The following is a 25,189-nucleotide window of genomic DNA, read 5'->3' as shown; positions in this document are numbered from 1 at the left end:
TGGAGGAAAGAAGGAAGAGACACAGGTAGCACGAAGGGAGGAAGAGAAGCGAGCATCCATTAGCTGAGGTCTTACTTGGTGCTAGACATGTGCAAGGTATTTTACATCCGTGATCTCGTTTGATCCTGGGCAAGACCCTGTAAGGTAGATATTAGGATGCCCTTTTACAGATGAGGATGCTGAGGCCCAGAGACAAAGGGAGGTCCAGGATTTGAACCTGGTACCTCCTCTTTCCTTGCCCCGGGCTACCTCATAGGATAGAGAGAATTCAGGCCAGCAGCTGGGGAAGCTCCCTGGTGGTGGTTCTATTTGGACCCCAGAAGGTAGAGTGAGAGGTGGGGCATCCTGGAGCCCAGCCAACTGCCAACCATGGACTCATCTGGGCTGACTGGGCTCTAGGCAGAGAGAAGGAGTGTGAGCAAAGATGGGGTGCCTGGGAAAACACTCTGCTTTAAGGGGCGAGCAGATAAACCAGTTTGGCTCAAAGGGCAGGTCTGTGGAGATGAGAAGGTGGTCAGGGGGAATGTGGGGGCCTCACAACCCACGTCCAGCAGAGGGCTTTATCCTGAGGACAGAGGCAACCTGGGGTGGGTCTTAAGGGAAATGACAGAGTCGGGATCGGGGCAGGATAGGAGGCCTGGGCTGGCTAGGGGTAAAACGGAGTCACCGAGACGAAAGGCTGCCCAGGCCTTGCATGGCTGGTGGGGGCAGGGGAGTATAGAGAACAGGGGGACCATGGGGCAGGGGAGGCCACCATCTCAGGAGGTGCCCTGCCTCTCCTCAGGCCTGCCCGGCTCTGGGCAGTGTCAGATGTCAGGAGAAGGCACTCCCTCAGGCCTAATCTCATCAGGAGAAAAGAGGCATTTTCTTGGCTCTAGCTGACTCAATCTGTATTTCCTGTGGGCCTGCGGGGAGGCATCTGTGTTGGACCAGAAGGACCAGAGAGCTGGAGGAGGGGAGACGGGGCAGAAGCGGGGGACAGAGAGACCTGGAGACGGGGCTGCTTCATTTGCTGGCTGCAGGGTGCCTTCACTGCTGATAAAGCCCGGTGATGGAGGCCTGGCAGAGGGTCCCCAGGCAGCAGTGTTCTCGTTTTCCTGCAAGGGCTGTGCCAACAGAGAAAACCAAAGGGCTTTCCCTGCCCTTCCTCCCCGCGCCCGGCCCCTACCACGAGCCCAAGTCCCCTCAGGACAGGGCTGAGCTGGGCTGCTGGCCTCCCCCTGGAGAGGCCCGCCACCACTCTTTTTTTTTTTTTTTTTTTTTTAATTGAGGTCACATCGGTTTATAACACTGTGTAAATTTCAGGTGTACATTCTATTTCAGCTTCTGTGTAGACTGCGTTGTGTTCATCACCAAAAGTCTAGTTTCCCTCCGTCACTGTATACATGTGCCCCTTTACCCCTTTCGCCCTCCCCCCACCCTCTTCCCCTCTGGTAACCACCAACCTGTTCTCCGTATCTGTGTGTGTGTTTGTTTATCTTCCACATATGAGTGAAACCTCATGGTGTTTGTCTTTCTCTGTTTGACTTATTTTGCTTAACATAATACCCTCAAGATCCATCCGTGTTGTCATAAATGGCACAATTTCATCTTTTCTATGGCTGAGTAGTATTGCATTGTATATATAGACCACATCTTTATCCATTCATCGATTGATGGGCACTTGGGTTGCCTTCACATCTTGGCTATTGTGACTAATGCTGTGATGAACACGGGGGTGCAGATATCTTTTCGAATGAGTGTTTTCATGTTCATGAATACCCAGTAATGGGATAGCTGGATCACATGGTAGTTCTGTTCTAAGTTTTTGAGGATCTCCGTACTGTTTTCCATGGTGGCTGCACCAGTTGGCACTCCCAGCAGCAGTGGATTCAGCTGCTTCTTGACCAGCGGGGATCGTCGTTGGCTTTTCACGTGTGCGTCTGTCCCTCCTGGCACCGTGCTGAGCACCGGGCTTAGAACTCCGTGCCCAGCGGGCTGCTTTGCACTTTCTGGTTTGGGATTTTTATGCTGGGCCCTCGGCACGTACCTGTTGCACGCTAAATCAAATCTTAGTGTCCTGTAAACACTGAGACCACAACACTCTTAACAGCAAACATTTTGTTGAGCGCTAAGTATGCATCCAGCATGGCCCCACGTGCTGTGTGGATTATCTCATTTAATCACCAGGGCAGCCCTGTGAGAGAGCGGGACTAAACAGCTTGGCTTCGAATTGCAGCTCAGCCACCCACTAGCTGTGTGATTTGGGGCAAGTTACCTAACCCTCTGTGCCCCAGTTTTCTCATCTGTAAAAATGGGGTGCTAATAGTACTTATGGGATTGCTGTGAGGGTTGAGTTAGTACATGAAACATACTTCACATCTAGTAAGCAATGTAAGTGTTAGCTATTATTTGTTTCTTATTACGCCTGATTTTGCTGGTGAGGAAATAGACACATTAAGTGACTTGCCCACAGTCACACAGGTGTGAGGAACATGTTGTGTAATGACACTGTTTAATTGGGTACCCAGGAGCCCTGTGTGGCTGTTGAGCACTTGAAATGTTACTAGTGCGACTGAAGAGCTGAGTTTTTCATTTTATTTCATTTTAACTTTAGAAGCCACTTGTGACTGGAGGCTCCCGTGTTGGACAGAGCTGGTGCCTGGGTCCCACACCCGGTGTCTGATTTAAATGATTCTAGTGCACATTCAGAGTTGCAAACCACAGCCCTGGGCTTTCGCAGCCTGTCAAACTCATGCCATCTCATCTCCCCTGCTCTCGGCCACTTCCCCGAGCAGTGCACACACGTGGAGGGCAGTGACTGGCCTGTCGTCTCTGCCCATCCCTGCCCCGACACGGGGCCCGGCACAGAGTGAGCACTGAGCCAGGACTCCTGGATGCTGGCTGGTGACTGAATTAAATCATTCACCTCTCTTTACAATCCTTAGATTTTTCTGCTTTGAAATGTTCTATTCTCTGGTTCAGGATGTTGGGCTCTTTAAGAAGTCAGTTCTAGAGCCTTCTCTTTCACGGGCAAGTTGTCAGAGTCAAGGGTACTAGTGACTTACAGTAGAATTGTTGCGTGTAAATCAGATGAAAGTTTTCTGGAGACGTCTGTGGTAGGATGACCATGTCCCTTTTTGGCTGGAACTTTCCGGATTTTAGTACTGAAGCTCCTGCATCCCGGGAATACTCCCACCCCCCACCTCGGGGAAATCAGGACAATTGGTCACTCTACTTCTGTGGAGGAAAACAAGGCCTCTTCTGGCTTTGAAAGAGGGAAGAACACCAAGGCTGTGCAGTGAGACTCCGAGGTTCCAGGTCCCTGGGTCCCACCTCAGACAACACTTCAGGGTCGCTCGAGACCCTTTTGCTGGGCTGTGGAAGACAGAAATAAGGCCCACGTCTTGGGCCAAGAAGTGACAGCTAAACCGGGACCTGGCCTCAGAGGAACAGAGGGGACTGTGGATAAAATTCGTACCGGGGAGAAGTGGTGAGCCCTGTGGTCTCTTCTTCCCGCCTGGCGGGAAAGGGGGCTCCACAGGAAATGGCTGGTGAAGCCGGGACCTGCCTTGACCTCTGATGGGCCTCGGCTTCCTGAGCCAGACTTCCTACCCTCTGCTGGGGCGTCAGAGGCCCCATAAGGATTCAGGATGAGTTAGAAAGGAGCTTTGCTATGGAGTTTGGGGTCGAGGCCGGGATCAGGATAAACTCTCTGATGGATCATAGTCGTCCAGGATTGGAGTCGGGGGAAGGATCCATGATGAGGTGTATATTGTGTTAATTCCTGGTCTTTGGAGATCGCCTTCAATTAGAGCGTCGTGTACTCGCACAGTAATGTTTTCTCGTTTTTTAAAACTAGGAGACTTGTGATTCTGATTTCTCTCCATTAACTGCAGCTGACATGCGTGTGGTGGGTCAGACTCTCAGGAGGACGTATGGGGACAGCTCCCTGACCACAAGGTCAGGTTTTAAGAGAAAACATAAAACTCTAGATATTAGATGTGGAACCACAGACTTGCGAAGGGACCATCATAGCCGCAGTGCCAGGCTCCTGCCCATTCTGGGCGTCATAGACCAGATCAGGTAGCTCCAATCTTTCTCCGAGGCCGGAACAGCACAATTAATGAATAACCTTTTCTGCTGCTTTGTGCCACACCCAGTGTGGGTTCGGTTTCAGCCACCCTGCAGCTAACCCTTGGCCTGCAGTGATTCAGGGCTGGGTTAGGAAGACAGCCTTTGGGGGCAGGAAAGTCTCCATGTCTCTCTGTCTCTGTCTCACACATGAGAGAGGAGCACATGGCAGCAAGAGGGGCATCTGGACCAGCTCTTGGCTTCTGCCTCCCACCTCCACTGCTCCTACTGATAGGATCTTGGTCAAGTCACTTCCTCTGCACCAAATGGAGACAACAGTCTCCGGGACAGTAAGGGATGGCACAGGCAGCGAGCCATTCCACCGTCAGACATTAAGAAATAAACTCAGTAGGATGTTAAACCCAGAGATGACTAACTCCTTTTCGGGGGCAGGGAATTCACAGCCCTCAGAGCCTAATCCCGTGGCATCAGGCCCGCTAAGCATCCGTGAGATAGCAGCAGAATCGATGCCACCCCCTGCTTTGTGCCCCAGCAGGCTGGCACGCCACGCCTGAGAAGGTCTGCTATGGCTTTGATGTGGGCCCAGCCGGATGGGACCGGGCAGGAGAGGACAAGTGGCGTGAAGTAAACCTGGCCAGGATCAGCCGTTCTGGCCCAGCCCATGGGCGAGGGCCTCGCAGTGCAGAGGGCCCGCTCTGGTCTGCATTTCCAGGCAAGCGCCTGCTTGTGGGGAAAATACAAGCGTTCTCTGAACTGCCAAGTCCTTAAACCCGTGCATGCACTGATACACACATGCACGCATGTGCACGTACATGCACAGATGCAGTGAAACACCAAACAGATGTACACCTGTGTGCACAGCGCAGGAGTACCTGGACACATATGGACACCCTGATGAATGCGGTGCTTATGCACAGACTTGCACACACAGTGCACACAGATTTGCACAAACTTCACCCGCATATGTGCACGCACACTCCCATACCTGGGGGCAAAGGGAGAGACGTCCCACCTGGCTTGGTGCCATCCCATCCCCCACTTCTGTAAGTTTCCCTGCATGGCAACAGGTCTGGAAGGACCTTGGCAGTGGAGATAAGGTGCTGGGGCAGGGAGGGGTGGGGAGAGGAGTTTGGGGCAGCGGGGCAGAAGCTCATTATGTTCACGCTGCTCCTCAGCTAGCCAGCTGCCTCGGTGGAGGCCAGCAGCCCCCTTTCTGGAGGGCACCCGCTTAGCTTCCTGCACCTCGTTTTCCTCTTCTGTAAAGTTGGGGTGTTGATGGTCATGATACCTCCCCCTCAGGGCCAAGGCAGGATCCAGGGTGTGATGGATGTGAAAGAGCTTTCGTCATCATGGGCATTATCTGCAGGAACCTGGAGCTGGAGGCTCCGGAGACAGAGCTGTTCAGCTCCTGGCTCTGCCACACACCAGCTGTGTGACTTCAGGAGGTTTCTTCGCTTCTCTGCCTCAACCTGCATCTGTGATGGGAGCAGGGCAGCACCTGCCTGTCAAGTTCACACGGGGGAGCACTGGAACGGTGCCTGGCAAGTAGCAGGCGCCCAGAAACTGAGTTGTTAGTGCCATGGAGGTGACTGTGAGCTCGAGGAGAGTGGTGGTCCAGGCCTCTAGAGGCCCCCTGACTCCTCCTGGCGGAGAGCCATCCCTCAGGAGAGGGGCCAAGCCCTAGGCTGTGAGGGGAAAGTGCTGGGGGGGTGGCCTGAGGGGCCAGGACTGTTGATGAGGGTCAGGTCGTGTTGATTTCATGGGCGCCGAGGCTGGTTGGTCCCACCTCCTTGGTTTTTCACTCACGTGTCCCCTCCTCTCCACCCTCTCTGCCCTCCTTCAGCCCAGGCGACCATCAGACGCTCACCCGGTCCCCCCTTTCTTCCTCGGCAGTCAGAGGAGTCCTCCTAGAGGTGGAGTCTGGTCCTCCCGCCGCCCTGGTTTAGTCCCTGCGGCAGCTCCCGTGCCCTCAGAGCCGAGCTCTGTTCCCTGGCTCTGGGGTGATCTGGGTCCTGCCTCTTCGCCCCTCTCTGCCCTGCAGGCCTCCTGTGCTCCGGCCACACCCAGCACAGGGGGCCATCTGCCAGCTACCACTGGCTAGTTCTGCACGGGGCGGTGTATTCGTCAGGACGGGTAGGCTGTGCTCTGTAACAAATAACCCGACCATGTCAGAGGTTCACTCTCCAAGTTTACTTCTCTGTCACGGTATTTGTCCAACATGAGTCAGTGGGGGGAGGTGCTCTGTTCTGCACAGTCCTATGGGGACCCAGGATGATGGAAGCTGCACCATCTGGAACACGTGGCCTTCACATCCCTTCAGCCAAGGACGAGAGTCCTGGAGGGTCACAGTCCAGGCCACAGCCTGGAAGTGGCACACGTCACTCCCGCCCCTGATCTTCTGGTTAGATCCTACACTGTGGCTGCCTGACTCCACGGAGGCTGGTCGTGGGAAGAGCAATGGAATGTCTGATGAGCATCACCATCGGCCACAGACAGGTGCCCCCTTCCCCACACTGCTGCCCAAGGTGAGGCAGGGTTGGGGGACCTAGAGCTGAGCCTGCTGACTTGCTCCCCACTTTCCCATCCTCAGCCCAGGGCCAAGGCAGCTCCTCAGCTGCCACCTAATGGCCAAGACCCTAGGGAGGTCATTGTCCTTGCTGTTCTTTTCTAAGATGACTTTTAGGACCCATTCTCTTAGGACCCAGTGCAGAGAAAAGCTGTACTGCTCCTTAGCAAGCGGTGGCCTTCATCTTACAAGACACTGACTAAATCCCTTTCTGGTTATGTTTCCCTTGTTGAATTGACCACGGGGAAGCTTGGAGCCAGATCCAAGGCCCACCGTCTCTGTGTGGAGGACCTGGAAGCACACATTCCGTAGCTTAGCTCCCCCCACCTTTTAGGAATCTCTTTTTGTTGCTGCATTTCCTTCTGTCCCCATTTCCTCGCCGTGCCTTTTCCATTTCCTTCTATCTTGGGTTCTCTATTTCTGTAAGGCTTCTTACATCCTTTCTGGAATCAGATGGACATGAATTAGTCAGTCAGTCCCTGCATTCTGTGCTGCTTCCTGGAGCTCTGGCAAATGCAGCCAGGGTTTTGGGCAAAGCTCCCAAAAGGAGAGTGGAAATATCTGAGCTTCACAGGACAGACCCGCCCCTGTGAGGCCGATGGGCTCCCTGATGCTGTGTAAACGGCTGATCACTGTCACCTCCTGAGGTCAATAGTCTAACCTTGTGCTTTGGTTTTTTGGTTTTTTTTTTTTTTTTTTTTTTTGGTGAGGAAGATCAGCTCTGTGCTAACATCTGCCAATCCTCCTCTTTTTGCTGAGGAAGACTGGCCCTGGGCTAACATCCGTGCCCATCTTCCTCTACTTTATATGGGACACCGCCACAGCATGGCTTGACAAGCAGTGCATCGGTGCGCGCCCGGGATCCGAACCGGCGAACCCCAGGCCACCGAAGCAGAGCGCGTGCACTTAACCACTTGTGCCACTGGGCCAGCCCCCTAACCTTGTGCCTTTGAACTGAGCACAGAGGAGAGCTGAGGGGCTGGCCGCCCAGGCTGGGCAGGTGCCTTCTTTGTCCTGACCGTGTGGGTGCCCAGCAAACATGCTTTCTCCTGGGAAGTTCCTGGGGCGTGGGGTGGGCGTTCAAGGAGCAGAGCCCCAGGCCTTTCTTTGAGGAACCTGCAGGCTGGTAGAGAAGATGAGAACAGACACAAACTCCGAATCAGGGTGGTGTCAGGGACCTGAGGGCAGAGAGGAGGCAGAGGAGAGCAAGGTCCCTGCTACTTGGGGTGTCAAGGAAGTGGGGGAGGATGTAGGGCTAGGGGAGGGGAGCATTTGGACTTGTAGAGATGAGTACAGGCGAGAGGAGGATAGGAAGGGCAAGACAAGCAGAGGGAAGGGCAAGGGCAGAGGCCCAGAGGACTCGAGATGCAAGAGCAGTTGTAAGGGAAGCTGGGTGCTGTTCTTTATATGTAAGGCAATGTTAGCAAATAAGCAAGAGAAAGTGACTCTTGGAGTATGGTGGGGAGCGCAGCCGGCAGGCCCGGGATGCCGGCCTGAGCTTGGCCTTGGTTTTCAGGCCAGCAGTGAGTGGGGAGCATCGAAGGGCAATCTGAGGTGGTGAGGACTGCAGCCAGGCCTGGTGTCCAGAAGGACCCCTCTGGCCCACGTGGGGAGCGTGGATGGGAGGGCAGTGGGTCAGAGAGACTGGGGGCGGGGTTTGACTTGAGCAGCAGGGGGCCGAGAGGAGGCCACGTGGGATCGCCTGGTATTGTGCATGGGGCTGCTAACAAGGCCTAGAGCCTCATCACAGAGCCCTGCTCACCCCGCCAGCGTGTATTCTCTTCACGAGCATCACCCAATTTACATGTTTATACGTGTAGGTATATATTTTTTTCTTTTTAACATCTCTCTGTAATCTTACTAAACAATATATAGTTCCCCAAACATTCCGTATTTGCTTCTGTCTCAGGGCCTTTGCTCACACTGTTCCATCTGCCTAGGATGCCTTCCCTCAGCTCTCCCTTGTCCTGCCTAAATGGCCCACTCCTACTCATCCTTCAAATCACAGCTTGCATGTCACTGCCTCTGGGAAGCCCTCCCTGACTGCCATGTACGAACTTCCATTATTACCTATAGTACACTGGGTCCCAGTGGCCCAGACTCCCCCACGGCCTCACTCCCAGGACTCTCTGCTCCTGTAAGTCTGGGCTCAGGCTTAGTCGCTCCAGACGCCCAGTGCCTGGTGCAGGGCCTAGTCCCATGGTGGTGCTCAGTAAATATTGAGTGAACAAATACAAGGCTGGATGAGAAGCAAGGGAAGCTCGAGATGCCTGGATGATAAGAGTGGTATTAGTTATTACTGTTGACCAAGGGGTCTTAATGTATCATCTAATTTAATCCTCCTGACAAGTCTATGAGACAGATACTTTCATCATTCCCATTTTACAGAAAAGAAAACTGAGGCTTCAGAAGTTAAGTCACTTGCTCACCCAGTTGGCAAGAGGCAGAGCTGGAGCCCAGGCCGGCTGGCTCCAGGGGACACAGTGTCGCCCGCTTAGCTGGGCCGAGCGGGGCGGGGAGGCTGGGCCGTCTGGTGAGATGGTGGATAAGGAGGGAATGTGGGAGTTCTCTCCGTGGATTTGCTGCCTTTTTGTGTCTGTACTTGCAGGGGTGGAAGGCAAACAGGTCAGCAGTGGTTACACACCATCTCACCAGGCCCGTAGACGCGGCCACAATTACAGCCTGTTCCCTTGGTTGCCGTTCGTGGCGTGTCACCGTCCACGTAGAGCCGACCACTGTGCTGGTCGCGCCTCTTATCTGTTCTCGAGGTGAGGGCCCCTGTGTCCCGTGGTCGGGGCAGCGAGCCTCACGCCCTGTCTGTCCCCTGTCCCTGCAGATGTCATGGCACCCCCAGATCCGGAGCTCCAAGTTCCGCCACGTCTTTGGCAAACCCGCCAGCAAGGAGAACTGCTACGACTCGGTGCCCATCACCCACAGCGTCCATGACAACCACTTCTGCGCCGTGAACCCCCAGTTCATCGCGGTCGTGACGGAGTGTGCTGGTGGGGGGGCCTTCCTCGTCATCCCCCTGCACCAGGTAAGGATGCCTGGGAAGCCCCAGGCGCAGACAGCCCTCCGGAGGCCGCGCAGGACAGAGGGAAAGCAGAAAGAGCAAGGTTTCTGGGCTTGTACGTAGGCTCAAGTCCTAGCCCTGCCTGTGACCAGCCACGTGACCTTGAGTGTCATTTCACCTCTGTGAGCCTTGGTTTCCTCATTGGGAAAAATATATCCTGCCTAGGATTTCACCTTCTAACTATTGCCTAGCTATTTCTAGGACCTCCCCTCCACCCCACTACAAAACAGTTTACTCCAGAATAAAATATAATTTCTAATGCATTGCTGAGCTCACAAGACACTGGGGAAATCTCCAAAGCCAGCTCCTCTCACCCAAAAAGGAAACAAACCTTGAGCCAAAATCTAAGTCAGAGTGGTCAGCAGTAGGTGAACAGGAGGAACTGGCCTGTCCTGCAGGCACACGTGGACGGTGTGGGGAGACCGTACGCGTTTGCTGATATTGAATGGTTTTTGACCTGCCCCCCACAATGGCAGCTTCACATGGATTAACCTAAGAGCAGATCTTTTCAGGAGCCTGAGTCTCTGCCTTAAGGCAGAACCTCCTAGGGGATTAAAGGGACCCCAGGGTGGCTGTCCCAGGTTGCCTCTGGGTCGCAGCAGAGGCAGACCTGAAGTTTCTCCAGAGGAAAACATTCCCAGTGTGGACAGGATTCCCACAGAAAAGATCAGGGAAGTTCATAATCAGAGACCACAGAGCATCTAAGCCACCACGAGTCAGTCAGCTGAAACAACAAATAGCAAACTTAGACCCTGAAAAGACTTTACAAGTTAAAATCATAAATGCAAATTTGAATCTCATAGACTAGGTTTTCTGATTCCAATGAAATTGAGTTAGAAATCAGTAACAAAAAATAAATTTTAAATTCCCATTCATTTGGAAATTTAAAAAAATTTATAAATAACTTCTAGATCAAAGAAGAAATCAAAATGGAAACTTAAAAATACTTGGAACTGAATGATAATGAAATACATCACAAAACTTATTGGATGCAGGGAAAGTGCTCTTACAGGGGAAATGGATAGCACTGATGCTTATGTTAGAAAAGAAGAAAGGTGAGAAATTAACAACTAAACGTTCAACCTAAAAGTTAGAAAAGGAACAGCAGAGTAAACCCAAAGAAAGTTTGAGGAAGGAGATAGTAAAGAGCAGAATTCAGTGGAAGAGAATACAAAGGTAGATTAGAGAGGGTCAGAAGAGCCAAAAGTGGGCTTCTAGAAAAGACTGATAGACTAACCTCTGGAGAGATGGTGGACAATAAAAGAGAGAAGGTGCAAATAACATCAGGAACAAAAGAGGGAACACAGCAGCAGAGATTCAAAGTATAATAGGATACTAACAGGAGCAACGTCATGACAGCGTATTTGAAAATGTTGACCATGTGGACACATTCCTACAAAATATGTAAGTACAGATTCAAGTAGAAATAGAAAGGCTGAATATTCTGTAGCTATTTTAAAAACTGAGTAATAATCTCTTAAAGAAAACAGCAGAAAGAAAAGGCGAGCCTTAGAGTGAGAAAGGATGTTTGCACAATAAACGTGACAAAGAGTTCATTTCCTCAATGTATAAAATGGACTAGGAAAAAAAAAAACAACCTGAACAGGTATCCCATAGCAGAAAAAATCCAAATAGTTGCTAAACATTTGGAAAAGTGCCCAACCTCATTCGTAAACCACAACAGGACACCACTACAACCACCAGATTGGCAAAAATGTAAACATCCAGCAGTAGTAAGTGATGGCGAGGATATAGAGCAACATAAACTCCCAGACACTTCTGGGGGCATGATAAGCTGGATAAACTGGGGACACACATGCTTTGGGAAAAAATGTAACAGTTTCTATTAAAGAGGAAAATACACACACCCTAAGACCAGAGATTCTGCTCCTGGGTGTACACCGTGCAGAAACGTGTGCTTCTGTGCACCAGAACACAAATACCAGATGTGCATGGGAGTGTTGTCCTTTCATCACAGAACTGCAGAAACTCAGATGTCCAAGAACTGAACAAATACATTATGGTATATCCGTACTATGGAATATACACAATCGTGAAAAGGAACAAGGTATGTATGCATACCACAACATGGATGAATCTTAAAGACAATATTGAAGGAAAGAAACCAGACAAATTACAAACTGTCTCATTCTATTTACCTAAAGTTAAAAATAGACTAAATTAAACAGTACTTGAAGGGATACATAAGCAGAAAAATTTTAAAGAAAAGCAAGTAGGGGACTATCAAGAAAACCAGGATAATGGTTACCCCCGAAGGAGAGAGAGAGTTTGATTGGAAAGTGTCCGTGGGGGGTCTCCTTTGTACTACTAATAGTTCATGTCTTAACCTGGGAGGGTGGCAGTTATATAGGTAATTTATTTTCCAACAATTCCTTAAGCTGAACATTTACATTTTATGCACTTTTTTGTATGTTCTCTTTCACAAACACACACATAAGGATGACACTGTGTCCATGTGGTTTACAGGCAATTTCCACATAACTTGCAACGAACTGATTATTCCAGTCTTTTGCAAACACTTCCAGAGGACAGGAAAAGAGAGACCGCTCCCCTCATTCTGTGAGGCCAGGGTAACCTTGATTCCAAGACCCGACAAGGACAGAACAAGAATGAAAAATCACAGGCCAGTCTTCCTCTAGAAGGTGTATGCAAAATTACTAGCAAACCGAATCCAGCAGTGAATTAAAAAAAGATACGTCTGACCATGTTGGATTTATTCCAGAAACTAAGGATGGTTTAATATTAGTAAATCTATCAATGGAGATCATTATATTAACAGAAGAAAGGAGAAAAACCATATGGTCATCCCCACAAATGCAGAAAGAGTATTTGATAAAGCGCCATACCCTTTCATGATAAAAATTCTTAGCCAATTAGGACAAGGAAATGTCACTAACATATAGGAAACAGAATTTAAAACATTTTTTATTTTGGAAGGATCTCAATCCTACAGAAAAGTTGCAAAACTAGTTGAATGAACTGATTTTCCTTCACCTAGATTCACCGGTTAACATTCTGCCAAATTTACTTTTTATCTATCTTTTTCTCTCCATATGTATGTGTATAGAAATTTTGTTTCTGGTCCAGAATCCATCGCAGGATTGTGAGTCATGTTTGGTTGTCGTATCTCTTAGTCTTCTTTATTTCATGATACTGACATTTTTAAGCAGTAAAGGCCAGCTGTTTTGTCGACGTTCCTAAATTTGGATTTGTCCAGTTGTCTCCTCGTGATTAGATCATGTTATGCATTTTGGCAAGAACATTACACAGTGATGTTGCATCCTCAGTCTGTTACATCGTGCGACACGTGATGTCGGTTTGTCCCATTGTTGGTGGTATTGGTGATGTTTGATCTCTTTGTTAATATTGTGCAAACATCATTCATAAAGAAAGAATGTTAGAAACACCTCTTTAAAATCAGCAGTAAGGGGCCGGCCCGGTGGCGCAAGCGGTTAAGCGCGCGCGCTCTGCTGCAGCGGCCCGGGGTTCGCCGGTTTGGATCCCAGGTGCGCACGGACGCACTACTTGGCAAGCCATGCTGTGGAGGCGTCCCATATAAAGTGTAGGAAGATGGGCACGGATGTTAGCCCAGGGCCAGTCTTCCTCAGCAAAAAAAGAGGAGGATTGGCAGATGTTAGCACAGGGCTGATCTCCTCACAAAAATAAATAAATAAATAAATAAAATCAGCAGTGAGATAAACCGTGCAGGCCTGCACAGTGAGACTAGAAAAATAAGTTAAAGGTATAATGATTAAAAAGGAAGAGTAAAACCACTATTATTTACAGATCTGATTGTCTAAATAGAAACTTGAAAGAATATGTAGTCGAATTATTGGAAAAATAAGAGTGTTTGGAAGGTAGCTGGATACAAAAATCAGAATACAAAAATGAATTTGCATTTTTACATACCAAGAACACATAGAAAATGTAAACATTTGCAATAGAATAAAAGATGATTGCATACCTAGGAAGAAACAAGCAAGACTTAGAAGGAGAAGATTACAGAGCATTATTGAAAGACTAATATTAAAGATGCCCTAAGGAAATGGAAATATGTACCATGTTCAGGAATAGCCACTTTTTCTCCCTCCCCCAAATTTGCATCACATTCTCCTTTTTAGGACATATTCCACAGCGTATTCCTTTCTTAGGATATTACGCCCTGAATACTTGAATTAGACTCATTTGTGTTCTTCTGGTGGTACCTCCTAATGTACTTAGATAGGAGGGGAAAAAAGAACCAGGACTTCTTTTTACCCATCATTGTTTTGTACCCAGGACTTGGTTTACCAGTCTATCACATTGTGGGCATGCAGTTGGTGCTCATAAATGTTCATTGATTGAACAAATTACCTAACAGTTGTTCATCCAAATAAATAGGGAGGGCGTCACTGGCGAAGGGAAGAGCATGAGCAAAGGCATGGAGGTGGGACTACAATGTTCAGGGAACAGTGCAGAGAGCATTCTGTGAAGGGGTGGAGGGAGATACCTTGGGGAAGTGGATTGGGGCCGGATGAGAAGGGCCTTGAATGCCCTGTGAGAATTGTGAGAATTGTGAACTGTATTCGAGAGAGAGGTGAAATTTTTCTAGCTGGGGAGGGACAAGTGTAAAACGGGATTTATGGAAAGACTCGAAGGTCAGAGCTGGAAGGACCCCTAGAGATGGCCCCCGGTTTGGCTCCTTGTTTCTCCCAAGCTCTGGTTGCCTTTAAAAGATTCTGTCCACCAAACAAACTGCATTCTTAATTAAATAATTAACGTGTTTCCCTGATTTTTAATTTATTTTTGTCACAGTTTCTAACTCACATGAACTACTCAGTATAAATAGGTGCTAACAACTGATATTGAGAAAATAAATTGGTTTGATGTGATGGAGTGTGACCTGGGTGGGGAGAGGGGACCTAGTTTAGATAGGATGATCGGAGAAGGCCTTTCTGGAGAGACAACATTAGAGCACAAAGCCACTTGAAGCTCTAGGGGCAGAGTGTTCAGGCAGCATGAATAGCATGTGCAAAGGCACTGAGGTGGGAATGGGTTTGGTGTGTTTGAGAAACATACTGTTGCATTGTCACAGGGGCAAGAGCAATGGAAGGCAAGGTCAGAGAGGGGAGCAGGTCTGGGACCATGAACGCCTTGGAGGCCAGGGCAGGAGTCGGGCTCCACTCTGAGTCTAGTGGGAAGGCACTGGAGAGTTGAAACTCAGTGTTGCTGTGCAGCCTGATCCTGGGTAAAATGTGCGATTCCTTTGGGCTTCTTGAAATGTCATAAGTAGCTCGAGGACACATGTTAATTGCTACCATCTCAGACTCTTAGGAATCCAGCCACAGCAGGAGCTGGAAGCACCTAATCAGAGCTCACACCGCGTGTCACGACACAGATTCTGACTCAGTGGGTCTGAGCGGGGCCGCAGTCTGCGTTCCCACCGGCTCCCAAGTTGCCAGATAAAATACAGGATACTCAGTTAAATCGGAATTTCAAATAAACACTAAGTAACTTTTTTTTTGCTTATTTTTTTCTTTCTAATTAAACTTCTGTCTTGAGATCATTGTAGACTCACATGCAATTGTAAGACATCACGCAGAGAGATTCTGGGTACCCTTCACCCAGTTTCCCCCAATAGTAACATCTGCAGGATTGCAGTACAGTGTCGAAACCAGGATGTTGACATCGGTGCAGTCGAGATACAGAACACTGCATCATCACAGAGAACCCTTTATAGCCACAGCCACTTGCCTCTACCTCCCACCTTCTCCTTGACCCCTGAGCACCACTAATCTGTTCTCCATTTCTATACTTTTGCCATTTTAAGAATGTCATGTAAATGGAACCATACAGTATGTAACCTTTTGGGCTTGACTTTTTTCACTCAGCATAATTCTCTGGGGATCCACCCAGGTTGTTGTGTGTATTGATAGCCCACTCTTTTTTATTGCTGAGTAGTATTCCATGGTGTGGACACACACACACAGTTTGTTTATCCACTCACCCATTGAAGGCCAGCTGGATTGTTTCCAGTTTGCGGCTTTGATGAATAAAGCTGCTATAAACTTTGGTGTGCAGGTTTTGTGAACATAAGTCGGTCTCCATTTCTCTGTGACAAATGCCCAGAGAGCAATTGCTGGGTCGTAATGTAGTTACATGTTTCATTTTATAAGAAACTACCAAGCTATTTTCCCAAATAATTTTTTAGTGTAAGTAAAGTATTGCATGGAACATACTTATACTAAAAAAATTGTTTGTTGTTTATCTGAAACTCAGATTTTACTGGGCGTCCTGTCTTTTTATTTGCAAAATCTGGCATCTCCACCCCCAGGTGGTGTGAGGCTGCTGATGTGCGAACTGCATTTTCAGGAGCTGGCTCACATCGAGTTCTTTTTGCAATTATGAAAAGATTTCAGACACTAAAGTAGATAAAAACAATACAATGAACTCCTCTGTACCCAGATTCTAGAATCTTGAAGAGCTTGCCACTCTTGCTTCATCCATCCCTTTTTTCCCTGAAGTATTTTAAAGCAAATCCCGGACATTTTGTCATTTTTACCCTCACAAACTTCAGGATGCAAATCTAACAAGTAGGGACATTTTCTGGCAGAACCACGATGCCGGGGTCACAGCAGCAACGAGAATTCCCGTGTCACCGATGCTCAGTTCACCTGGAAAGGTCCCCACCTGCCACATAAAGGCCTCGTGTGTGTGGTTTGTTTCGGGCCTGGGAAGGTCCACGCGTTGCACTTGGTTGACGTTTTCTTAAGTAACCACATGGAGAGTGCCGGAGCAGGAACGAGAGGCGGAGAGAAGGAAGGGACCCCCGTGCTGGCCCCGTCGCGCAGCACTGAGCCCACAGGCCCTTGTTCGTGTGGTAGCGGGACAGAGCTGATGCTGATGCCTTCGCTAGCCCGTCTGGTCGGGGGGAGTGTTGCCCCGTGGTGCAGACGAGGATGCTGAGGCTCAGGGAGATGACTTCCCGAAGGACCCTGAGCAGTGAGGATGAGGACCCGAGTGTGGCCCAGACCTCGGGGTGGCCGGGGCCTCCCTGCATTCAGCCGCCTGCAGCTCCTGAGGTTTGGCTCCAGTTTACCTGGGCTCCTGGCCTGTTAGCAGGGCTCCGGTCCCCTCCAGGCCGAGGGGTGTCAGTGAAGGGTGCTGTGTGCAGGAAGGGAGGGAGGAGCTTTAATGGAGTGTACACACAGGCGCATGGGGTTGGAAGGTGCCTGGCCTCACCACAGCGTCCAGGAAGTTCTTGTCCAGGAAGTTCTTCTCAAAGGGCCAGGCTGCCCCAGGCGGTGTCAGGTGTCCCGAAGGGAGTGACTCCGCGGTCAGGGCCCTTCCTCTTGCGGTGTGACCAGGGTGAGCCTGCAACCTCGGCAACCAACCCAGGGCTGTGCTCAGGGAACAAAGGCCCAGGGATGTGTGGGACAGGCCCCCCCAAGCCTGGGGCCCGGCCTGCAGCAGAGCCACCCTGGGGGGGTAGGAGGGTGGACTTTGCTGTGAGGTGTGGAGGGTGGGGAGGAAGGAAGGAAGGGCAGGCAGAGCCCTGGAACATTGCTGGGAGTGACCAGGCCAGAGGGGGGCCATGGGCCTGAGGGGCCAAACAGACACCAGGGCATTCAGGTGTCTGGGCGGGGGAGGGGGCCCTTCACTGCTATGCTCTCAGAGGCCACATGGACCCTTCTCACGCCTGTGTCTGAGCATGTCACTACCCTGCTCAGACCCCTCCCAGAACTCCCTTGCCTGCACATGAATCCTGCCTTCCTCGTCAGAGCCTCCATCCACCGCCCGGCCCAGCCGACTTTTTTTTTTGAAAGTCTCTTCCAGTTCAGCCTGGAAAAGAACATACTCCAGGAATGGGTCCTCTGCCTTCAGATATCCAAGGAGCTGGCCTGGGACAGGAGGAAAGGTGTCCATGGAGTCCCAAAGGACAGAGCTAGGACCAGATGTGGCGAGTGAGGGGAGCAGGAGGGCAGCGGGGAGGCCGTGCTGGGCTTGAGGTAGGAAGCGTTATCTCACTGTCAGCAAGGTCTGAAAGTGGAATAAACAGGAGAAAGTGAGCTCCCTGTCTCCAGGGGTGAGCAAGCAGGGTTAGCAGATAACATCTGCGGTTCACCACGTCCAGCCCTGGGGGTGGGATTCTCCGTAAACCCTCTTCACGCTCATCTGTGTACTTGTAAGGGGAGGGCCGAGGAGTGACCTCTGCCCTAAATCCTTCTGGGAATGTGATTTGCCTTTTAGCAGCAGGTGTGTTCCAGGGTTGGGGAATGCTCTTATCATCTTTCCCTCTACTCAACTCCCAGTCTCCTCCAGGCAGCCCTCTGCCCGCGTCTTACCCCCTTATCCGTCGACGTGTCCATCTCTCTGTAGGGTCCAGCTGTGAGCCCTGTGCAGGGTGAGTGTCTCCATGCCCGCAGCCTCACCCCTCCTGTCTGGCCTCCTCTCCCAGCTCATCTGCCAATCTACCTTCCCTGCGGGCTGCTTCAGGATCCTCCACACTTAAAACCTACCTATGGCCCTGCCTTTCTGACTTGAAATGCCTCCCCTCCACCCTAGCCTGGTCAAAGACTTTTCTCTTTAAGGTCCAATTCAAAGGCCTCTTCCTCCAGGAAGGCTTTTCTGATTGATCCCGTGGGCCTTTCGTCTGCCTCTCTCTCCAAGCCCTGAGTACACTACATCCTGCCTCCTCCATGGGCAGGCAGCTCCATGAGTAACTCATCTTCTGTCACTACTTGCACACAGTGTGAGACCTGGCACGTAGTAGGTCCTCAGTGAAAGGACTGCTTGATGCCAATGATAACTATGACGTGAGGACAGCAAGAGGCAGACCAGGCAGTGAGAGGAAGCATTCCCAGTTCTGGCTCTGCCCTGGATGGGCTCTGTCGCCCTTAGCCCCCACGACCCCAGCTGCTGCACCGTACCTGGGGATTCTTGTACTGCTTCCCAGGGGCGTCGAGAGGTTCATCGAATAATATGAGCAGAGCACCCAGCACAGCGCCTGGCGCAGAAATGACTCCCGAAATTACGGTTCTTAAAGAAAGCATTTACAGACCCGCTCCTTACGGACGTGAGAGTGTGCTTGAGCTCCCCAGTGGGCGTGCCATCAAGGCGTCGGTTCGTTCACTGAGGTGCCCCTGGAGCGGTCGCCCGTCGGCTGTGTGGGAAGTGGTGGCAGTCCCCTGCGGAACGCTGAGTCCCTCCCTGGGCCCTGAAACACCCTGAGCGCAGAAACCCTGGATCCTGGCGATGAGCTCTGATGGCCTTGCGCGGTGAACTTACTGAGAGCCTGCTTACCGCACACCAGGCCCTGTCTTAAGCGCGTTACGTGTATTAACTCGTTTAATCCTCAGGCCCTCCCTGTGAGGTCCTACTACTGTTGCCATTTTGTAGATGAGGAAACTGAGGCACAGAGAGCCGAGGTCACTGGCCCGAGGTCACTGGCCCAAGGTCACACAGTAGTAAGTGCTGTGGCAGGGGTTCAATCTCAGGGAGCCAGTCAGCCTGCCCCCCTACCGTCTTCCACACCGTGCAGCCGACCTCTGCCTGTCCCTAGCGGTCCTGCCTCTCATGTCCACCCTGGGGTATTGGGAGTGTCCCCTGAGGCCGTGACTCGGACACTGTTGTGGGCATGGCTGTGCCCCTGTGAGCGCTGGGGGTCATGACAACGGCCTCACAGCCGGCAGCTGAGATCTGCCCCCGGAGCGTCCCTCACCCCCGCCCCCGGCTCTGCCCTCTGGGGTCCAAGTCCTATCCGCTCCATCGGCCCAGGGCGGCCCCTCGGAGACTTGGAGGTGGCGGCGCTCCGGGCTGAGTCCAGGGTTCTCTGTGATCTGAGGAGAGCAGATGATCTCCCCTGAGATAGAGCTTGTGCCCCCATAAATCAGAGCCTGTCCCTGGCTGACTGCTGGCTAATGGACAGAAAGGCGGAAGTGGCCTCCTGATTATAACGTGCCTGCCCTGGCAGGGCTTTCAGCAGCTCGGTCAGTAGCCCGTCAGACTGACTAACGTCTGCTAATGTGGGTCCTCAGCACAAACCCTTTTAGGCACAGACCGGCCTGCCGGCCCCGGGGGAGAGCCAGCCGTCCCTTGTTGGCTGAGAAGGAAGAGAAGCTGCCTGGGGCTGGGCCTCTGCTCCTGCAGGCCTGGGAGCAGCGCTGGCCGAGCCCAGCTCTGAGGAGCCACCCTTCTGAGCCAGGCTGGGGCTCCTGAGCCGGGAGGGGAGGCCGGAGGCTGAATGCGGCTCCTGGACAGTTTGCTTCCCGTCAGCCAAGGCCACCTGACGGTCAGCTCTTGAGAACCCTCGGGGCAGAAGTTGGGGCATGGCCCTGGGCCAGAGTGTAGAGATAAAGGCAAAACTGAGAGCCAAACTGGGTGTGCCCCAGCAAAAACCCAGCACTGCTCATGCCCTTTGACCCAGGCAATGATCCAAGAGAAGGGAAGGTCTGTGTACGGGAAGGGGGTCAGGACACTGACTCAGAGAGGGCCGGAACTCCCACAGAGTGCAGTTAAGACACCAGACTCACGCTTGAGAGCCAGAGCCCTGGGCTCCAGCCCAGCCCTGCCCCTCACGTTCCGTGACCCTGGGCAAGCCCCTCCTCCAGTCTGGGGTCATCAAGAGTGCTGTGATCTGTTAGTGATGCCTGCCACCAGCGCAGCCTCAGAGAGCTCTCCTGTGTGCTTACCACTGTGGTCTCTGAGAGCCCTTCAAGCTCTGCAGTTTTGTGTGTCTGTGTGTGAGGAAGATGAGCCCTGTGCTAACATCTGTTGCCAATCCTCCTTTTTTTTGCTGAGGAAGATTGGCCTTAGGCTAACATCTGTGCCCATCTTCCTCTACTTTATGTGGGACGCCTGCAACAGCATAGCTTGATAATTGGTTCATAGGTCCACTCCCAGGATGCGAACCTGCGAACCCCTGGGGCCGCCAGAAGCGGAGCGCACCAACATAACCACTGCGCCACCAGGCCGGCCCCAAAGCTCTGCAGTTTTATAACAAATTTTTGGTTAATCCTGGAAGGACCCATCTTTTCTGAAAGTTGGGAGTTTTATTCTTAAGTACATTTTTTATTGCAAAATTTACACAGTTTTTATAGAAAGTTTGGGAAATTAAAAAAAGAAGATGATAAAAACCACTAATTTATCCCACCATCTAGAGATAACCATGATTAACATTTTGGAGCATTTTGATATACACATATACATGCGCACACACACGTATACATATAATAGCTGCTCTTATTTGAGCGATTACTGTAGGACATCACTGTAAAGCTTTTCATGCACGGTTTCTCATTTTACTCTCATAGCAATCCTACAAGGAAGAGATTATTATTCACATTTTACAGATGAGGAAAAAGAGGCTTGCAGAATCTGAGCAGGTGCTCGAAACAATCAGATTTTAATTTTTGAAAGTTCGCCCGTCGACAGCAGGCCAAATGGCCTAGAGGCTGGGCCAGAGGTCTGAGGCCAGACGATGGGCCCGTGGAGACCTGAGCCAGGCCTGTAGGTGCTGTGTCTCCCTTCAGGGCCCTGGCTGCAGGCACTGCCCCCCCACAGGGGCATGGAGCGTGCCCCTCTCTTCCCTGTCCAGGGACCCATTTTTTTCAGCCACAGAGGAGGCAGAACCATCTGGAAGAAATGGAACTTTTGCCCACCTCCTCACACGGCACTATCAAATGGCACACCTCCAAATTCTTTCCTTTTCTCTCTCTCTGTGTATGTGAGGGTATGATATTTTTTCTGAACCCTTTGAAGATAAGTCACATACATCTTTGTCCTTTCTCCCTAAATACTTGAGTGTTTCCTAAAAATAGGAATATTCTCTTACATAACCACAGTACCTTATCAACTTCACTAAGTTTAACATTGCAACAATACTTTAACGTTCACATTCACGTTCCAATTTATCCAGTAACGTCCTCCGTAGAGTTCCCTCCTCCAGTATGGGATCTGGTCTGGGGCGAGGTGTCTAATGCCCTTTCCCGGGGGGCCACAGCTGAACTGGGGAGAGTATATCTGCAGGGGAGCCCAGGACCACCACCTCTGTTTGCAGAGCTAAGATGCATACATAAAACCCCATGAACCAAGGGCTCTGTTATGTGTGTCTCCCGGTTTGCCGGAGCTGACTGGGGAAGCTGGCGTCTATTCTCATCGCAGCTGCGCTTCGCGGTCTTATTTTTTATTATTTATTTATTTATTTACATGTTTTTAGCATTTTGTACCACTGAAGTTCTGGTTTTAGTTTTATATTAACCTTTTTTTTTTTTTGTGAGGAAGATTGGCCCTGAGCTAACATCTGTTGCCAATCTTCCTCTTTTTCCCTTTTCTCCCCAAAGCCCCAGTACATAGTTGTATATCCTAGTTGTAGGTCCCTCTAGTTCTTCTATATAGAACACAGCCTCAGCACAGCTTGATGAGCAGTGAGTAGGTCCACGCCCAGGATCCAAACCGCTGAGCCCTGGGCTGCCCAAGCGGAGCGTGCAAACTTAACGACTACACCACCGGGCCGGCCCCCACAGCCTTATTAAGCAGGTCAGAGACCACCACTGCATCTTTGCTCAGTCTTGATTGGACGCAGTCTCAGGAAGTCCCACAAAGGTGCAGTGGTCTGGGGGCCCGGGGTTCGCCAGTTGGGATCCTGGGCACCGACCTGCTCACCACTCATCAAGCCATTCTGAGGTGGCCTCCCACATAGAAGAGCTACAACTGTGATACACAACTATGTACTGGGGTTTTGGGGAGAAAAAAGAAAAAGAGAAAGATTGGCAACAGATGTTAGTGCAGGGCCAGTCTTCCTCAAAAAAAAAAAAAAAAGGTTCAGTGGTGTCTGCAGAGTAGGGGAGGTGAGGGAAAGAGAGGCAGTGGGTGTTCCCTGAGTTCACTCTATTCTTTTTTGTGTGTGTGTGAGGATAATTAGCCCTGAGCTAACATCTGTTGCTAATCCTCCTCTTTTTGCTGAGGAAGGCTGGCCCTGGGCTAACATCTGTGCCCATCTCCCTCTACTTTATATGGGACGCCACCACAGCATGGCTTGGCAAGCAGTGTGTTGGTGCATGCCCGGGATCCGAACTTGCGAACACCCTGGGCCGCCAAAGCAGAGCGCGCGCACTTAACCGCTGCGCCAGCGGGCCAGCCCCAAGTTCACTCTATTCTTGAAAGTTTCTTTTTAAAGATCCTGAAACTGTTGATTCTGTGAGGTCAAATACTGTGTCTCGTGTCACCCAGCACCTTGCCTAGGGCCTGTCCCCTAGGTTCCTCAGAAAGATTTGCTGAGTGAATGGATGTTGGCCAGTTTTCCTCTCAGCTGTCTCTTTCCAGATATAGAAATGGTCTGGGGAGCATTCTGGTGGGTGGGCTCCAGAACCCACAGTGGATTTGGACGAAGCCTGCGTTGGTGGGCAGAGGGCCCGGGTCTTGGCCCCGTTCTGCAAGGAGCACTGTGATGTGTCAGATGAATGTGCTGGTCCTGCCAGCTCCACGTTTCTGTGCCTGAACCGGCGTGGTGGTCCCGTGACCGGGATATCCAAGTGTGTGTGCAGTCGGAAGTCTCGGCTTCAGGGCTGTGGGCCCTGTGTGTCACCCCAGCACCTATGCAGGGATTCTCAGCAGGAAAGGGGCAAAGGGGAGGAAACGCCCTTTCTTTTTAGTTGAATACTTTTTAGTTCACATACCGTAAGAGTCACTATTTAAAGGGTACGATTCAGCGGGTTATAGTATATTCACATGGTTGGTTGTGCAGCCATCACCACTATCTAACTTCAAAATAATTTCATCACCCCAAAAAGAAACCCCATACTCATTAGCAGTCACTCCCTATTGACTCCTCCCCCAGCCCTAGGCAGCCACTAATCTTCTTTCACTCTCTCTGGATTTACTTATTCTGGATTTTTCGTGTGCATCAGTCAGGGTTCTGAACACCAGGTACGGGGGGTGTGTTAATTTGCTCAGGCAAAGAAACCACAGCTGGTGCATCACCTAAGTGGAATCACACAGTATCTCGTGGCTTTTTACATCTGGCTTCTTTCACTTAGCGTAATGTTTTCAAGGTCCATCCATGTTGTAACATGTATCAGTACTTCCTTCTTTTTGGCAGAATAATATTCCATTGTGTGAATATACTACATTTTGTCTATCTGATCACCTACTGATGGACTTTTTTTTGGGTTTGGGTTCTTGCACCTTTTGGCTATTAGGAATAATGCTGCTGTGAACGTTGGTGTACGCATTTTTTGTAGACCCGTGTTTTCACTTCTCTTGGGTTTATACCTAGGAGTGGAATTACTGGGTCACATGGTAACTCTGTGTGTAACCTTTTGATGAGCTGCCAGACTGTTTTCCAAAGTGGCTGCACCACTTTTGCCTTCCCACCAGCAGTGTGTGGGGGGAAATGTCCTTTTATTGAACACCCACTGTGTGCTTGGCACTTTCCGCACTTCATCTGCGGTCCTCACGTGAACCCTGTGAAATACCTATCATTGCCTCCACTTTACTGAGGAGGACACTGAGGCTCAGAGAAGCCACAAGACTCCCCCAGGATCACACGGGGAATAGTGGGAAGTCCTAGATTCACACGCAGTTCTGTCCCTTGCATTTTCCTGTCTACTCAGTGATGGCTGCCTCCCGAGTGACTGTCCAGATGCTGACGTAGAAGTGGCCCCCTCCCCTCCCCAACCCTCCTGGGCCATGTTTTGCAGACGGGGAAGTTGGACCCCCACTACCCGAAGGTCTGCGGGCACAGAGGGAACGTCTTAGACATCAAGTGGAACCCTTTTGATGATTTTGAGATCGCCTCCTGTTCTGAAGATGCCACGGTGAGTGTCAGCGCATGAGGCGGTTCCCTTTCCTGAGAGCATGGAACTGGGGCAGAGGGAGATGGAATGGTGTCCATACTCAGCTCTCACGCTCCCGACTCCTTCATCCTTCGCAAGGTGAGCTCCCTGCGTGGGGAGGGGGTGAGTTAGGTGGAGGAGGAGAAGTTCTGGGCCCTGTGGGACTTAGGGCACCACCTCAGTTCCCCCACCTATGAAATGGGCATAATAGCTCCCAACCATCTAATGAAGATCCAGTGAGACTCATATTCCAGTGGGAAAGCCCACCTTTTGGGGGACTATAAAATGCTGTGAGGGGCATTTTTATTGTGGCCAGAAAATATTGTGCCCCTTAATTTCACAGACAGTGGGGAGGGGAGCTTTAACAGGACAGGAGTGGGAGCCTCGTGTGAATACGGACACCAACACCAGCCCGAAAGCTTCAATGCCATCACATTTTTGAGCCCTTGTTCTGTACCAGGGCCATAGTCCCTGCCCCTACAACATTCACTATTTTTTATTTATAATTTATTCTGTGCCCACTTCTAAAACGTGATGGGTATGGCTTAAAACAAAAGACACAGATATGATCAGATGATTAAAATAAGGATAAAAATCCTAGTTACCATTTACTGTGAGCTCACTGTGTTCCTGACTCTTCTT

The 25,189-nt window shown here is 50.7% G+C and overlaps 1 protein-coding gene across 3 annotated transcripts in view; it reads left to right on the top strand.

Moving 5' to 3' along the window:
• CORO2A (coronin 2A) overlaps positions 1–25,189 on the top strand; it is a 56,068-nt gene that overhangs the window by 17,664 nt on the left and 13,215 nt on the right. For all 3 annotated transcript variants that reach the window (XR_009215876.1, XM_058523612.1, XM_058523613.1), the window contains exons 2-3: positions 9,477–9,677; positions 24,413–24,529. Coding sequence is in view for 2 of the 3 variants with exons in the window: in XM_058523612.1 (XP_058379595.1) it covers positions 9,477–9,677; positions 24,413–24,529 (318 nt within the window). In the remaining variant the exon portion in view is untranslated. The remainder of the gene's footprint in view (positions 1–9,476; positions 9,678–24,412; positions 24,530–25,189) is intronic.

The sequence above is a fragment of the Diceros bicornis genome, chromosome 28, assembly GCF_020826845.1.
Source record: "Diceros bicornis minor isolate mBicDic1 chromosome 28, mDicBic1.mat.cur, whole genome shotgun sequence".
NCBI lineage: Eukaryota > Metazoa > Chordata > Mammalia > Perissodactyla > Rhinocerotidae > Diceros > Diceros bicornis.
Note: the sequence above shows the minus strand (reverse complement) of the source record. Positions and strands in the feature narration are given on the sequence as shown.